The 17,102-nt window shown below is 40.7% G+C and overlaps 1 protein-coding gene across 4 annotated transcripts in view; it reads right to left on the bottom strand.

The window, feature by feature from the left end:
- TLK1 (tousled like kinase 1) overlaps positions 1–2,033 on the bottom strand; it is a 68,020-nt gene extending 65,987 nt beyond the window's left edge. The window contains exon 1 of one of the 4 annotated variants that reach the window (XM_021552449.2): positions 1,919–2,033. Coding sequence is in view for 1 of the 4 variants with exons in the window: in XM_021552448.2 (XP_021408123.1) it covers positions 1,183–1,330 (148 nt within the window). In the remaining 3 variants the exon portion in view is untranslated. Of the gene's footprint in view, positions 1–708; positions 751–1,182; positions 1,412–1,527; positions 1,614–1,918 lie in introns of those variants that run through there. The other 3 variants (XM_021552450.3, XM_021552448.2, XM_021552451.2) reach the window with 3 other exon arrangements.
- Positions 2,034–17,102: the final 15,069 nt, after the last annotated feature.

Raw genomic sequence — 17,102 nt, forward strand, 5'->3', positions numbered from 1 at the left:
TCTGACAACTACTGGTGTGGAAAATGGAGAAACCAGACTGCATTATACATTTTAAGGACGTCGAATCCCTGTTACTAAGTCCCTATATTGCTTATCAACCAAATAAAAAACCCAAGAAAACCCAAAAAGCAAGCAAGCAAGCAACCACAGGAAGACCTAAAAAACAAAGACTCTCCATCTTCGCAACTATTTCTATTTTAAGTTAGCAAGTTTCCTGCTTGGGCGATGACGTTCTGCAGAAGCTACATGGTATTCATTAATCTGGGGCAAATCAATTAAAATTATACAACTGCTCAATATGCAAGCATTTGTGCATAAAAGTTCTCCTCCGCCACTAACCGGCGTTCGGCAAGTAGTTATTTTAGCTAAAAGCGCCGAACAACTCACTAGCTGTAAAACTGCTACATCTTGTGGCAACACAACACAAGGAGGAAAAGCAGACAATACCCGAAAGGGAACAGCGAAGGGACTTGTTTGCTCATAACCTTCATACAGATATTCCCTGCAAACACCCACAACACCCTGCTGTCGCTGTCGGTGTAACACAAGAGGGGAGGAGCAGGGGAGGGAGGAGAAAAATATTATCATCGAAGGCGTGATGGAGGACAGGAGAAAGTTGCAGTCATTCCGTGGCGGCCGCAAGGCGCCCTGTCACTTCTGGCCGCAAAACCGGCCGCCCCTGAGGGCGCTTTCCCCACGGGGACGAACCTCCGGTGTCGGCCCCTCTCTTCCCACCTCCATGATGCCAAAAGTGCCCAACTCCCTCCAGCAACAGCGGCTGCATCCTCCGGCGCAGCACTTCTACTCAGCCGCTGGCGGAGGGGAGCCTATTTCGGGGAGGACGCGGCGAGCGGCCGCCCGAGGAGACGCGAGCGGCTGCGGCAGGCGGACGGCCCGGGGCCGGAGGGAGCACGGCGGGTTCCCCTGCGCGGCCCGGCGCGGGGGGTAACAACGAGGCGCCGCCGCGCCGACGAGCGGGCGGGGGCGGCGGGGCCCCGCTCGCCCAGCGACCGAGGTTCCGCTCGCCACCACCGGGCCCGGCGCTGACCCCGCGCCGCCGCCGGGGGCACCGGCCTCTCCCGCCGCCGCTTCCCAGCGGCCCGGGACCGGCCTCCGGCGGCGGCGGCCGGGCCCCTCCCCAAGGGCCGGGCCCCCCGCGCAGCCCCGCGGCGCGCTGGTTACCTTCCTTGGGCGGCTTGCCGGGCGGCGCGCCGTGCAGCTGGGAGGCCGTCGCCGCCGCGGAGCAGCCCTGCAGGCTCGGTGGGGACGTGGAGAGCCGGGACCAAGATGGCGGCCCCTCCAAACTTCCACTGCTACTTTGGACACTCATCAAGCTACTTTCCTGGAGCCCGGCAGCCGCCGGGGGCGGCGGGGAAGGCGGCGCGGCGGGGGGACACCCAGCGCCGCGCTCATGGCCGGGGGGCCGGCCCGACACCGGCGCGGGGAGGCCGCCGGCTGGGAGCGAGCTCCGGAGGCAGGCGGGGCGCGAGAGAGACGGGGCGCGGGGCCAGCGCAACCTGCCCGCACCTCTGCACTGCGTCGCCGCCGCCGAGCAGCCGCCTGTGTCTGAGGCCAACCTTCCCCGCCGCCGCCGCCGCTGCCGCCGGGGAGGGGAGGGGAGGGCGCAGGCGGGGAGGGGTCATGCGCAAACACGATCGCGAGCCGAGCGAGCGCCGCGCTCCGCCGGCGCCCAGCCGAGCCCCGCCGAGCCGGAGCCGCCCAGGGGCGGCCGGCGGGAGCGGCGTCGGCCGCGCACGCACCTGCCCCCAGCCTCACCGCGCCGCGCGGCCCGAGCTCGCCGGCTGCTCCCGCCTCCGGGCTCCGACCCGGGCCGGTTCGCAGCCGCCCGCCGGCTGACCCTTCTCCCCGTGCACGCCCGTCCCGCGGCGATACCTCCCTGCCTTGCTCAAGCGCGCACCTTCCGCGCCGCAGGCGGCCTTCTGGCCGCCGCGGCCCGGCCGGAGCTAGCTCCCCTGAGGCCGCGGCGCTCCCCTCCGTCTCGGTTTCCCCGGCGGCACGGTCCGCCCGTGCCGCCGCGCCTTCCCCCGCGCCCCGCCGCCACGGCCATGGTTGTGTCGGGGCGGGGCGGCGGGGGCGGGAGCGGCGGCGGAGACGGAGACGGTACGCGCGGTGCCGGGGCCGGGGCCGGGGCCGCGCCGCCCCGACACCTCCCCGGCGTGCGGCCGCGCGGGGCCAGCCCAGCCCGCTGCCGGAGTGCGGGCGGCAGCGGCGGCGCTGAGCCGGCGCTTCCCAGCGCGATCCAGGTGAATGTTGTTCAGGCAGCATCGCCGGGAGCTCTCGGGCGCCTGCCGCTTCTCGGCGTTCCTTTTTCCGGACAGGATGGTGTGCCAGCAGAGACTCGGCGGCACTCGGGAGAAGCTGATGTCCCGAGGGAGAAGGCTTTAGCTGCTTCGCTGAGGAGCGGGAGCTCCCATCGGATGAACTGGAAGTCGGGCAGGAGCCATTTACCAGGCCCACCACCTCACCCGCTTCAACCGCCAGGCTGGGGCTCCCAGGTGGGCACCAACAGCGACCTGGCAAATTTCAAAACGTCTCTCTTTGCCTTGAGTTTAGAGACTAAAGTGCAAACTTCGCCGAATTTTTCCGTTTCTTCTTCCTTGAAATTAACATAATAGTGACCGAGAATGTGAGATATATGGAAAATCACTTCTGAAACAAAGCCTTTTAATTTGCCAGTGCAACTGGTAAATATATTTTTTTATATTTATATATATAACAGGGATAACAATGAGTTTGATTACTTACAAAAAATCAACGGGTTGTGGATATATTGCATTTTATGCATATGAAGAATATATCCATCATTCAGGCATGGCACTTATTTTGTGGTTGCTGTGTGGAGACATCCTGTCCATCTACTAACCTACTTTCCCTTCTATTTGAGAATGACAGGAATAGATTACTAATGTTGGATTGCAGTTCTCTGCACAACACACATATTACTAATTCTGTCTCTTCCTTTTAAAGTGACATCTGTGAAATTATCTAAGATCTTCACCTCCCACAAGTATACAGCATAGCTGGAAGTTTCTTTACAGTTTGGTATTAACTAAAAGTAAAAATTAGTATGTTTGCTTGCTAAACAAGTCTGTTCCAGGGCATATATCTAGTTATATATATATATATATATATTTAAGAGAGGTGATATGGTATTTCAGCAAGGACTTGCTTTTAATAAGGACTTGATCCTAAAGACTTCTCAGACTTTACATAAGCAAATTACATCAGGAAATTTCCAATACTTGGGAATGAAGTAGAACAGTGCTAGTTCACTCTGACTGCAGTATTAATACTTAGCAGCTGGTATAGAATATTCTTGCTAGGTACATAATCCCACAATCCATGATAGCATAAGTGAACATGCACCTTGTTTCCTGATTAATATATCCTGCTGCAGCATGCTTCTTTCAAAATCTGCTAAGTAAAAAGCAGTAAGTGAAAGAAATTAAGAAATTGTCTCTTTGTTTATAGCTCTTTGCATCCACTTCATACAAACCCTTGCTATCCTTACAAAACCATGCATAAGCAAGCATTCTTTCTTCCAGTTTTGCTTACTAACTGTTGCCTACAAATCATTCTACTGACACAGTTAAGACTTCTTGTTTAAATAAAGCATTATTTGCCTTGATTAAGGTAACAGGACATCATGCAGAAGATCCCGTTCTTTATTTCCTCTATCAGACATGCAGATTAAATATTATAAAAATGCTGAAGTGTCTTTTATATTTTCAAATATTGATGCTATGAAATATAATCAGACCTTTGCCATCTCATAATGTGTTAGACAACACCTCATCGAGAGACCAGGAGTAAGTGGGCATGCACTACAGGACTTCCCAGCAGAGCACAGTACCTGCTGCAAAGTATGGGTTGAGTCTGCATTTTGTAACATAGTAGAGCTGTATCTCTTGGTTTCATGAATTGTTGATGTAGAGATTGAAAGCAGAGTGTAAATTATATAGATCATCTCCAGATGAAACAACATACATAACTTCAAGAATACATGGAGCTGGGTATATTCCTCTCTTTAGTTTACAGAAAACCTACTTTCCTACTGAGTTAGAGCTGACACTTTTTTTAAAATACCCTTTTATTTGTAAAGCCCCATTGCTTCAGTGTTATGAATTTAATACTATCATGGCAGGAGAGAAACCTTCCTCAGTACCTTTCAGAAATTTCAAATTTCAAAAGACTTCCCTTATCAAATAGCATCGTAAATGTACATAATGCTTTTCCTTGAATGCCCTGTGTTTCTTCTGCAGTAAAACTTTATGATCCAGTGGCCAGAGAAATGGCCTTTTTCTCACAGTGGTGAACAGTCAGTCAGCATCACCTGCCCAAAATATTAAATACTAAATCCAACTCAAATAGTACTAAGTATTACTAATTATTTTTTTAAAATACAATAAGTATTAAATCTTTCTCTTTGCCTTCTAGTTTTTAGGAACAGAATAGTCTGCTATCAAGGTTTATGTGACCACTGCATACCATTAACATCAGGCATAACTTGAGGTAGTAGATAGAGGGAATCAACTTTCAGTGGGATTGCTCTGGATAACAATGAATAAGGTGCCACACACCTACCTATAAGGGAAAACTTGACTCCAGGTGAAGTCCCAGGAAACTCATTTAGTTTTGCTAATTCCTAAGGAAGAAGACCTCAAAACTCAGAACAGAAAGGAGTGAAAAGTGTGTGTGCTGTTTTTCTCATAAGAATGTGTCAAATGAAAGTTAGCAATGTTTATGGCAGTAGTAAGTGTTTAATTGAGGATAGTTGAAAAACAGAAAAGCATAAGGAATTTTTCTTATTCCAAAATCCTGAAAAGCATTAAAATTGTAAGAGCTTTCAAATTTGTCACTGGAATTATCAATGCAAGAAACTTTAATCACAGTAATTTCACAATCTCTAGGAAGTAAGAGAAGTTAACTGGCAAATAGCAAAGGAAGATGCTTAAAGAAAAAAAATTAATGGTCTGAATAGTGACAATTTTTGGAGACATCTACCTTGCATCTATAAAGATTACTGTGTGCTCAGGTCAAATGTCAATTACAAAATTTCCACATACATCCTTTAGAGAACAAAGAGACATCATTTCAAACATTACACAAAATGCAGAGTTTATCCCACATGTTCTTAAGGAAGTCTATGCTATGACTGTGGGACAAGTTACAGAGATATGGCAGTTCCTTCCCCGTTCTGAGATCTTCACCTTCATTGTTCATAGGCACCAAATACATTATGGTGTCCTCATGAAAGATTTGTATCTAATAACATCAAATATTGCATATTGTTAATAACTGCATATATTTACTTCTGTTTTTCCCACTAAAGTCAGTTTGCTATTAGCTGGCTTAGGTTTCATGCAAACAGCAGATACTGCAACACCGAGGCGTAGTGACTGACCACGCCAGGTAACTGATTATATAAATAGTGGATGTTTACACAGAGGTTCCAAATAAGACCATTTTTAAATTATGTCAGTAATTAGAAGGAAGGCCTCCAATTCAAGAGATGATTGGAAGAAGTAGAGGTAGAAGAGGAAATTGATTAAGCAGGCTGGTTCTTTTAGGAAAGAAAGTGAAGTGTTACAAGAAATGACAATATCCCTGAAAAGTAGTAAACTATATGCTGAACCATAGGCTTCCAAACTTAAATCAGCCTCTGTCAGCTACAAATCAGGGAAATGGCAGGAGTCAGAATTCATTAGGGTCTTTACCTCTGATGCTTTTGGCATCTATTTTACATGTAGCTTCTTCCATCTCCTTGGATTTGGCGCAAGACTGTAGAACAACCAAGACTTAGAATCCTTTGATTTATCTCCTCAATTATTTGTAAGGCCAGTGAAATGGAGGTTTCAAATTCTTTGTTAGTTCCTTTTCAGCCTAACACTAGATAATAGACCCATAGTAGTATTTTCTTAAAGCATAAGCTTTTACAGTATGCCTCACTGTGTATTTGCCAGTATTTATGAATTTTATACATAAAAATATGTACACACATGCACTCACCTACCCTATATATAGAAAGACCTACACACATCCTATAGCTATGCCAACACCAGCAGCCAATCTCATTTAACTAGCATAGTAGAAAAATATTCTTGAACTACATGGACATACTGGTATAGTACCTTGTGTATAAAATGCTGAAATCATTTCACCATCAAAATTATGTATTTCTGACATTTCTAGGTTAGATGTAATACAATATGCTGCAAAAACATAACAGAAAAAAATGTCTTCTGTCTTGGTGAGTGCTAGAAGTTTGTCCTTCCTTCTCCTAACACAGCTGAGCACATGTATGGACCCTCCCTGGATCAGACCAACATGCTCCTGGCCAGTCTGGGTTGGGATAATGACTAGAATCTTCCAGTCTGTGTTCTGTAGGTCAGAAGATTCAGAATGCAGTTTTGACACATTCAGAATACCATCTCAGATTGGAACAGCTTCTGCACCTGTTTCTCACAAAGCATTTCTATTTATAAGCAAATAGGAATGTTGCAATTGTACTAACATTTATTTTAAAGTTTAGTTAAAGTTTTCTAAAACTGGTTTAGTGCAATAACACTTTTATAGGAAAAGGTTATTTAGAATTCAAATCAGTTCTGAGGCTCACTGACTTAGAGCTGTATTCTTAAGCCATATAGTGCACTACATGCTTTACAATTTTTTTAATATGGCACTTGCTGGCAACTCTGAGTTGCAAGGTAACAAAAACATGCATAAATAATATACTAGAAAATATATCTCCTCTACCAGCTTATCAAAATGCAGAGAAGCTAGAAGGAAAACAATATTATCACATTAGGTCTACATTTAAGAACTAGACACAAACACTGTGTAAACACAGACCTATTTTTATCATTTATGTAATTGTCATAAACTGCATTTATTATACCTTTAATATCATCACCATTAGTCAGATCCAGTGATCCACCTCTGCTATAATGATTTTTGTTCCAAATCTTCAAGAAGCCTGCAAACAACTTCCTGTCAAAACAAACACAAAAATTAAACAGAATTTGGGGGATTCTTTTTGCCATGCAAATAATGTTCCTTTTGACTCCAGCTCTAGCTACTTTGATTATTAGCTACAATCCAGTCAGAATCAAGGACAGTTTTACCATCTTCTTGTTTATGTTATTTTAATAAAAAATAATTTGGTTTTAAATGTTCCCTGGTGAAGAAATTAAAAAAAATCTGGATGGATGCTACATTCATTTTCTTTCTCCCCATCTGTCTGTTTTCATTTTATTATATTACTTTTCTTCCCATGTCCCTTGCAATCTCCTTGTCTGCTCTTCCCTGCAATTTTCTTCTACACTCCGACTATTCCTTTTACAATGCTGCTCTCAGGTAAACAGGCCCCTCTTATCTGTCAGGTTTCCTCTCCATGTTTTTTAAGCTCATGCTTTCCCACATGTCTTTCATAGTTCTGTCTCACTCTTTACACCTTATATCTTCTTGCCTGAAGTATCTGTCTTGCCCGGAGCTTATTTTGTTGCCTTTGATTTTAAGCCATTAGAGACAGACAGTGTTTGCAGAGAGCTGTGTCTGTATATGGTTTCCAGTAGTAATGGGGCATGTCTTGATGCTTTTTTCAGGCAACAGGCAACCAGTTCAGGGTTGTTGGTTTGGTTTTTTTTTTTGTAATTGTTGAATAAAGCCTTCAGATTTTGGCCACAAAATACCAACAATAAGCCTGACAGATTATTAAATATTAGATGCTAAAATAACAGTCTTATAATTACAGATTCTCTGCCTCAGTTCCCTTCCAGCTCCAGATGAGCTGATCTGCTGCATCATTCTGCAATGCCCCCTGTGCTGGGAATAGGGAAGCTGCTTTGTTCCAGCTGTTCTGACACCCACTTAGTTCAGTGTTCTACCCCTTGTTCTGTCCAAGCACACCTCCAAAAAAAGATAACAGCCCCACAGTCAGCAGATTTGGAACAACCTTTTCTTCAGGGTACTGAGACAGTTGGGGAGATAAGAGGGGAAAGGCTGCTTTGCATATTTAGCTCATCAGTTAATGCTTTCTAATGAGACAAAGGTGGAAGATATGAATACGAAACTGATCACAAAACAATGAAGTTAATGATGCCAAAGAAAGCACAGAGTTACAGAAAAAGCATGGCTTTCCAAAAGTGGATTTTTCTTGGCTCGCGGAATGAACGGGTGGGAAGATCTTTTGGAAGAAATTCATAAGGAAGTAGGAGCACAGGAGAGCCAACAGTTACTGAAAGAAGTGTATTAAAGGCACAACAGCAGACTACCCTGATGTAAAGTAAGCACTGAAATAGAGCAGCAAGGCTTCATCAGGAGCTATTTGGTTAACTGAAAAACAGGAAGGAATCACTCAAAACAGTGAAAATAAGAACTGATTACCAAAAATGAGTTTAAAATAATAGTAAACTCACACAATGAACAAAGGATGAAGGCTTAGAGGCTATATGAGTTAATCTAGGAAAGGATTTAAGTAAAAGACTATCTAAGTAAAAGCACATAATGTGACACAAAGAATTCTGAAATATTCAAAGCTTATTTGCCTAATGTGTCTACAAAATATCTTAGCGTCAGACATGCAAAGCAATTAATTTCAACAAAAGACTAAGACATACAGACCAGAAAAGGGAAGGAATGTGTTAAGCAATATTAATAAATGCCACTTTCCAATCCTGCTGACTTAAACATGTAGTTCAGCAAGCAGTGGATAAAACCAGCCTCCCTGTATCCTCGTGTCTCCTGATCGCATTAGCCAGAGGAAAAAGTATGACTGAAATTTATGGCTGGAATATTCATAACATTCTTCTGTGAGTTTTCCAGTGCCTGATATCAGGGTTTCATTTACACTGAATTCCTTGTTGCCATGGAAGGCTCTCTATTTACCTGCTTATTTTCACAAAATCTTTAGAATTGTGGTATCTCTGAGACTACAATTACTTGGTCCGCTTCAGTTGGAGAGTAAGCAACAAGTTCAAAAGGCACGGTGTAGCCTGACAGGTCATATGTGGGATTGTATAAACTGTGTTTCCATAGGAAAATGTGCTAAAAATTACCCTGGAGCACTTAAAAGATAAAATAATCTCTGTATGATGATTCTGGGATGGGAGCAGGGGGAGGGTGTTCTGGAGGTGGTTTTTGTTTTGGTTTGGGTTTTTTGAGAATTAATGAAGCACAAGAGAGGTCCGAGCAGACTAGAAATTATGAAAATACTGCCTTAGGAAACAAAATGCCATTGGCCTCTCATAAATAACCATGCATCTCTGAAAGATACTGTCATAGGTTGTTAGGCAGTTAGTGTATAGGATGAAGAGAACAATATGCTTTGAAATGTAATCTTAGGATCATTATTGTGTCAAACCTCTCCAGTTTCCTTCCTAGAAAGGGCGGCAGGCCTACTGAATAAAAAGGAAGCTGTTAATGTGCTATCTGTACTTTAAAAAAGTCTTTAGTTGGGTCCTCTCTAATTTTGCCTGCAATACAAAAAATGGTGTAGACAAAGTCAAGTAACAGTTGATACAGAAGTAGTTAAATATTTCTCCCTAAAAATATTTATTTAATGGTTTTCTGACAGAATAAGATGGCACTGCAGTAACATCCTTCAGGGACTTCTCATGCATCCTATTCTACTCAATTTTTCATTGAACAGTTTGGAAAATAGAAAAGAGAGAAAGGGAGTAAACTTGTAAAATTTGCAAAAAGTCTGGAAGGGGGTTGCAAACACAGGTAAGCAGATCAGAACCAAAAATATTTAGATAATGTGAGAAACCACAACTGAAATAAGTTCATACCAGCAGACTAAAATAGAAAAAAAATAAGACAGAGTATATTAATATAACCTGATGATGCTTTAACAAGGTAACAGGATTGCAAAGAAGGAATGAATGTACAAGTGGATTTCAAACTAAATATGAGTCAATATGATGATGTTGCAGAAAGGTATTTCACATTCCAAGATGTGTTAGGAAGTGTGCAGTATGTGAGATGCAAGACCTAATTATTTTGCAATTTTCAGTGCTGCTGAGGTCTCAGCTGGAGCATTCTGTGCAATTTTGGGCAATGCATTCCAAGAACAATTTCAACAATTTGGATAGAGTTGAAATAAAGTCAACAAGAATGATATTTTGAGTATATGACTTACAAGGAAAGGTTGAAGAAATGAGGCTTTGCTTCTTCAGAAAAAGGAAGACTGGATGTAAAATGCATAAAAGGTTGCATACAGAAAGTCATGGTCAACAGATCTTTGTACACACCTGAATTATAACAACTGCTTAATTTGCATCAAAGATGAGTAGTCTAGATACAAAAAATGAAACAACAGCAACCAAAAAAAATTCCTTTTAACCTAAAGTCTAGATTAGATGGAATAGATTTATGAGGTTGTGGAATCCCCTTCATTTGTGGTTGTTAACAGCAGCCTATACAAACATCTGTCAGGGATGACCTAGTTACCCATTTCCTGCCACAACAGGGATAGACTGGACCTCTTTTTTTTCTCTTTTTTCTTTTTCTTTTTCTTTTTCTTTTTCTTTTTCTTTTTCTTTTTCTTTTTCTTTTTCTTTTTCTTTTTTTTTATTTTCCCCATTGTAATGATTTCATTACTGGAGAACCTGTTTCATTTAACTTGGTTGCTACAGATCAAGCAGGACAACTACTACAACTAGGCAGCCAAGGCCTTAGTGAAATAAAACAAACCTCCACATAACATAAAAATTCAGAAAATAGAAAATTATTAAGAAAGCTAGCTTTAGCACTTTTGATACATATATGTATTAAAAATTATTCCTTATTAATTACATTATTTTTTGAAATACAATTCTATTGTCCAAAACATACCCTTTACATCTATTAAGAGGTCAAATTGAGATTTTTAATTCCTTTAAAATAACCAGGGTACTAAAAGTTAGTATTATGTTAATTCTTAATGTCATTATTTAAAGTGAAGTAATATCAATGATTTTCATCAAGAAAGAAAAGTGAAATGTAAACTACAGAAAAACAACTCACAGAAAAACTGTGAATGAAGCTCTGTCAGCACCTCAGTGATACGATGGTATTATAAACATAACCTGCACAAGAGTGTTTCTCCTGTACTTAAGATGCTGTCATCAGAAACCTGTGTTTATCTGCAGTAGCTTTAGGTATCACTGTTACTGATACTTAGATAAAATCAAGCTATGCACATGCACAGACACACACAGTGTCAAGCTAGAGGTACAGTTGATCTGACGACACTTCCATCCCAAGAACTCATGCAATCCCTATTAAAGAAACCAAAATATCACTTATGTTGAAATCTTCATGACTACTATTAAACTTTTAAATTATTTCTAAGAGTTAATTTTTAAAAATACATGTTTCTTTTTCCATTTTTTTTTAACTATCAAGAAGGCCTCTTCCATTTTTCTAAGCATGAAAAAAAAAATCTGTTCCAAGATAACATTTTAAATTATTTATTTTACTTGCCTAAAACTCAAAAATGGTTATGTTTTCAGACCAAGCTTGTAGTTTACAAAATGTACATAGCAGAAGAACATTTTCAGTTGTTTTAAACTCACCAATCAAGAAAAGAATCCAACTCCTACTACTGGCCTGCAGTGGGATAAAAGGAAACAAGTCAGTAAACCAGAGACACCTGGTTCAAAATATGGGATGTGTGGTCAAAGGCTTTAACAGGTTCTATATTACCCAAAGCTCCATCAACCTTTCCAAAATATGTGAATTATTAGAACTACACTAAATGGTAATTGATCCAAGATCAATGTAATTCTTTCCCATTTCTGTAGATAGGTGTGTTTAATTCTCTGTGTATTTCCCAGACTCTGCTAGGTGAAAAAGAACTGTGAAAGAATTCACTAAACTAGCAAGACAAGAAAGCAAAATGCTACTGCTTCATTTGGTGTATAACATTCATAAGGCAACTGGGGAGATTAGCTTTAATTTCCAATCTTAACACGCAATTGCATGCTGGGTTTTTACAATGCAAATGCAGGAACACTGACACACCAATGACTTCCATTTTCTGGATCGGATTTTTGATTGTCCTGCATGCTGAAGTGTAGGATTTTCTCCCCCTTCCCAAGCTGGTTTAAAGCACAAAGAAAAGAGATGAACTACATAATGTAAGAATTAGCATAACTGTTTGGGTAATACTGAGAAGAAAGTACAATAGTTTGCCTGTAAAAGTAAGTTCATATGCATGCAAAAAATCAAATGTATACAGCTGTGCAGTTGCTACCTACAAAGTAAAACTCTGTGCTTATAAATATATGTTTTTGTGGCTGCAATGTATGTAGAATTGCTTCTTTTTAAACCAGCTCGAAGTGAAATTGAGTTTTAGGCCTTCCCATTTTTCCACCAATGTGGTATAATACTGCATGTAGAATGAATGGCATCATAAGGGGATTTTTTTGTATTTCATCTCTTTTTTTCACCAAATTGTATTCCTAGACTGTTCCCCGCAGCTGTTCATCTAATTCATCAGCAAGAACCATATTCAACAAGATTATACTGCTTTCATCTGTCCCCTTCAGAGAAGCAGAGGAAGAGCAAAAAAGTAGGAGAGGTAAGAATGCAGTAAGTGAGCCTACAGGAAAACACAAAATTCCCAGAGTCCTGCAACTCAGTTAAACCCTAGTTATAGGCAAAACATCACAAACTGCCCTTTGATGTGTTAATTGAAATTTAGCTTTCCACATAGTCCCATTTTCTTCTCAGCACAAGGGACACTAGCTGCTCTTGAGAAAGAAAAAAATTAAATGCCTGTCATATAGTTTTTCCTTGCTTACTTCAAGAACAAAGGGTTAAGACAGGCATTGAAAAAGCATCCAAGAGATTAGATAAACAAATAAAAACACTTATGTACATGTATATATGTGCACGATGATAAGACAATTCCTATACATCTTTCCTTCTCCCCTTGCTGCAGCACAGACAAAAGACAGTGTCAAGCCTATTAGGCCTCCTCCCTTTCTCTTCTGCTACAGCTTTCACTAGGCACAATGCTTATTAGTACCACAAGAAATAGGGATTTTTCAGTTCAAATGAATCACACATCCTGGGGTGTAATCAATGGCTAAATTAAAAAAAAAAAAGAAAAGGTCATAAGTTAAGGACTGAAACAGCAAGCAAACCCATAAAGGAATAGCAGATGTTAAACATGGCACAATATGTAGAGATGACGTTAACTCATACCTGCATCTTATCAAATAAGCTCAAAGATCAAACCAGACACGTTCATCTCTTGCTGATAATTTGCTCTATGGCAGTCCAGCAGTGTTTCACACAAGTAGTAACAATCACAACAAATAGAGATGGGAAAGAATTCTGCATGTCCTTCAGGCAATGCAGATTTTTCATTTTGTATTTTTCTTTTCTTGGTTCAGTATCAAACACTGAAGATTTGTAGTGGTGGATCTGCAGCCCAGTAGCTCTCAATACACTAGAGTATTCTTCAGTATGGTCTAGCTTTGCTGGTTTTTCTAGAAGGCAGAAGAGGTTTTTTTACTACATTCTCTCATTAGCCTTCTAATTCCCCAATTAGTATTAAAGAGGGTTGGGTTCATAATTCTTGCCCATTTTAGTAGGAAGCAATTACTGTCCACTAATAATAAATATTTATATTTGCAAAGTTGTTTTTTCTGTTATGTTACATCTTGACCTATAGCTGTTTATTTCACAAACAATCCATATTTGTAAAAGTCAGTATCAGTATGCAGATGCTGTAGCATATTTTGAGGATGTCCTGTTGCTGTCTGGATTGCTGTGCAATTTATATCCTCCATTATGACCTTATTTTGAGATATATTTCTCATCTATGCTATATTTCAATCCCCCTTTTTTGGATTGTCCCCTATTTGTTGGCCCTGTGCTGGTAATGAAGTGGCTCTAACTGAATGCTTTCAGTCTGGTCTAACAGATGTATGCCAGGATGAATCTAGTGTTACAGTTCATATATTAGAGAAGAATAATCAAAACTGCATCGTCTGCAGCATTGATTAAGGGACAGCTTGAATCCCTAAGGCATTTCAGGGCATACTGCTAAAGATATTCCCTGTCAAAATAGAAGAATTTAATCTATTGCACTTAGAATAAAAATCCAGGTTCTGGACATATTTAGCACACAGCCAGAAACACATTAGCATGAAATGAGGCAATGAAGTGGTCTCACTGTGCCAAGTTGAGTATCTCAGGATAACATCTAATACCACAATGCAGAACTTTGCCCAGTCTTGAGTAAAATTTCCAGTTCTTTCAGACAGTAAAAGGACTTTCACACTACTGTTCTGTTTCCCTCTGGTTTGATATAAATAATTCTTTTTTTACTTTTTGGAAATTATTCAATGAAATCCCTTTCTTGTCTTCTCAAGTTCTCTCTACCACATACACACATTTCTTCAAGTGTTTTCCCATTTGTGATCAAGAAACTTCAAGTTTCTCAGGGAGGATCATTGCAAAAGAAATTCTGGGGCCATCTTTAGTATGAGTCTTGTTTTCTCTTTTATAGTGACAGAAAAATTCCCTAACATAGACTACAGCCACTGCTGAGCTTAAAGCTACAAGGCAGCCCTTGGTCTGAGAGTCAGCCAATTTTACACGTGCAAACAAACACAGGCAGGTACAAACTGAATGATGTCTCAGAGTCCCCTTCATTTGGAAGAGGCTATTACACAATGCACTGAAGCACCCATAATGGCTCTATTCCTGCATATATGCATAAGCTCAGCAGAAGGTGATCTCCACTGCTCTGGCAGGAGGCACTCAGACACTATTCAGAGAAACAGTGAGTGTTTCCATGTCATTAAGCTGGTGACTAACATTAGTACACCAATTGACAGGATGCTCACAGCATCTATTATTGGTTATGGATGTCATTCCATGTTATCCTCTTCCCCATCATGTTGCGTTCATTATGTGCTAGCAGAGGTTGTATTTTATACATTACCTTTCCTAGGAAAGCCCAACTGCTCCATAGGAGTAAAACTGTGATCATCCTGAAGTCAGGAGCAAATCTCTCATTAGAATCATAGGCCTTTAGGATCACAAATACCAACTATTAACCTAGCATTAGAAATAGGGCTAGAATTTCACAGTAGGAGCTACTAATCCTTTATTTCTTATCTTTCTCTCTCGGGAAAACTTATTTTCACTTTGAAAAATCTTTTATAAGACTCAATACCGACACATATAAAAGGATACCTATCAGACTTGACCCCTAAAAGACAATGCATCTCATCTTCTGCCTTCCAAAGATAGAATCACCATTCATATTCATCTGTCATAGAAACAACAGTGAAAGCAATGCCTATCTCAGATGAAAGTATTCAGCCAATGTTTAAGGGACTAGGGAGGCAAAAAAGATATCGTTTGCTATCAGATTACTTGTCATGCATGTGCTTAATAAAGTTTACAGTCCTCAGGAAGAGCCAAAATAATTATTTCATTGCCAAGAAAACTTAACCTTAAACCACTAAAATCAGTCATAAGATTCATACAGATAACTTTGTACACAATTTGCATTTTTTTCCACAGGAAGTCCCACCCAACTTTCCAATCAGACAATTCCACTTCAGGTAGTAAGGGTAAGTGCCTAATAACACACAGGGTTCTTTTAGCTGCTTGCACGTTAACAACCGGTATAATTGTGCCAAGCTTTTTATTTCAAATGGAGACTACCTGCTTGCCATCATAATGGTCCTTCATTAGAGGACCTATTCCATCATGATTTATATGATACCTAGGCAAGTTCCCAACGGGAGTTGTACTTTGAATAATAAAGGTAACTTCTTTGTTCCGTACAGATTTTGTGCCAGTTCTATCTCCTTTTCACTTATTCTAGTCACTATTTTGATCTTCTTTTTGATGACAGTACGACAGTACACTCATAAATTCATATGCCAAGTTATTAAAAAGTTTTTAAAAATCCAAAGAAGTTATGAAGTATGATGTAAAACTTATTCCAAATTGAGTTTTTAGTGTAAAGGATATTCCATGGCAAATTGCACATACTCATTTATTTACAACAACATTTAGAGGCAAACAGAATAGCAACAGGACATTTCTGCACGTTAGTTTCTTTTTTCCATTATATTTTTAATGTATTTCTATATTGATTCCTGACCACACCTTAGGCATGCACAAAGCAACACAACTGCTATCTATGTAGTTCTATGATTCTACATGGAGCTGGGAAGAAGCAAGTCAACTTGCTTTGTTTTGGAATTTTTATTTTGGTTTACACACACATGCACACAAATATGGATACCTACATTCCTTATCTGTAGTTTCTGAAACAGAGCTGAACTGTTTCCAAAGAAAACAACATCATGGTCAAGCTTTGCTCTTACTGCAGAAAGATCCATTGGTCTAGATGACCTATGTTTTATTTCTAAGCTTTAGTACATCTCTTAAGTAGTTCAAATCTCATTCTTGGAGTGCCTAGAGAAAACAGAGCAGAATATTGATACCAAATTATTATTCTTTTAATAGGTAGAGCCAATTCTTTGAATAGGCAGAGCAAAGAACAGAAGATACAGAAAATCAGATGAGCTGCACCCTCCATCTCTGAGAATACACAGCATTCTTCTGTCTTAGCTGTAAGTCTTCAGTGCCAAAGAACATGCTGTGCATGTTACCATATCCCCATCACTCTAACCCAACCATGAGCAGGCAGTGAGTTAACAATGAGTGAAATTAGATGATTATTCATCAGGGTAAGACAACTTCTTACACAGGGTCATAACCAGTTACAGTTTAGCAGCTGGACTGCAGCTATGCCATGCCTTTTCTTGCTGATGGGACATGTACAAAATATCCAGGTTGTCTGAGAAGCCTTTGCTTATGTATGGCTTTAGTCAACCTTTATTATGATGGTTATTTTATCCATGGCTCTTGTTATTTAGTCCTGACATTTAGCAATAGTAAACTGTTTACTGGATAGTTTCTTGTCATGGGATTCAATAAAATTAAAGCAAAGATTACATAGGGATTTTTTTGAAAAGAAGTTATGATTTTTCTTCTATAGAAGTTTTCACTTTTCAGTACTGTCATTCCAAACTCTAAACCTTCTACCATCATATGGT

The sequence above is a fragment of the Lonchura striata genome, chromosome 8 (assembly GCF_046129695.1).
Source record: "Lonchura striata isolate bLonStr1 chromosome 8, bLonStr1.mat, whole genome shotgun sequence".
NCBI lineage: Eukaryota > Metazoa > Chordata > Aves > Passeriformes > Estrildidae > Lonchura > Lonchura striata.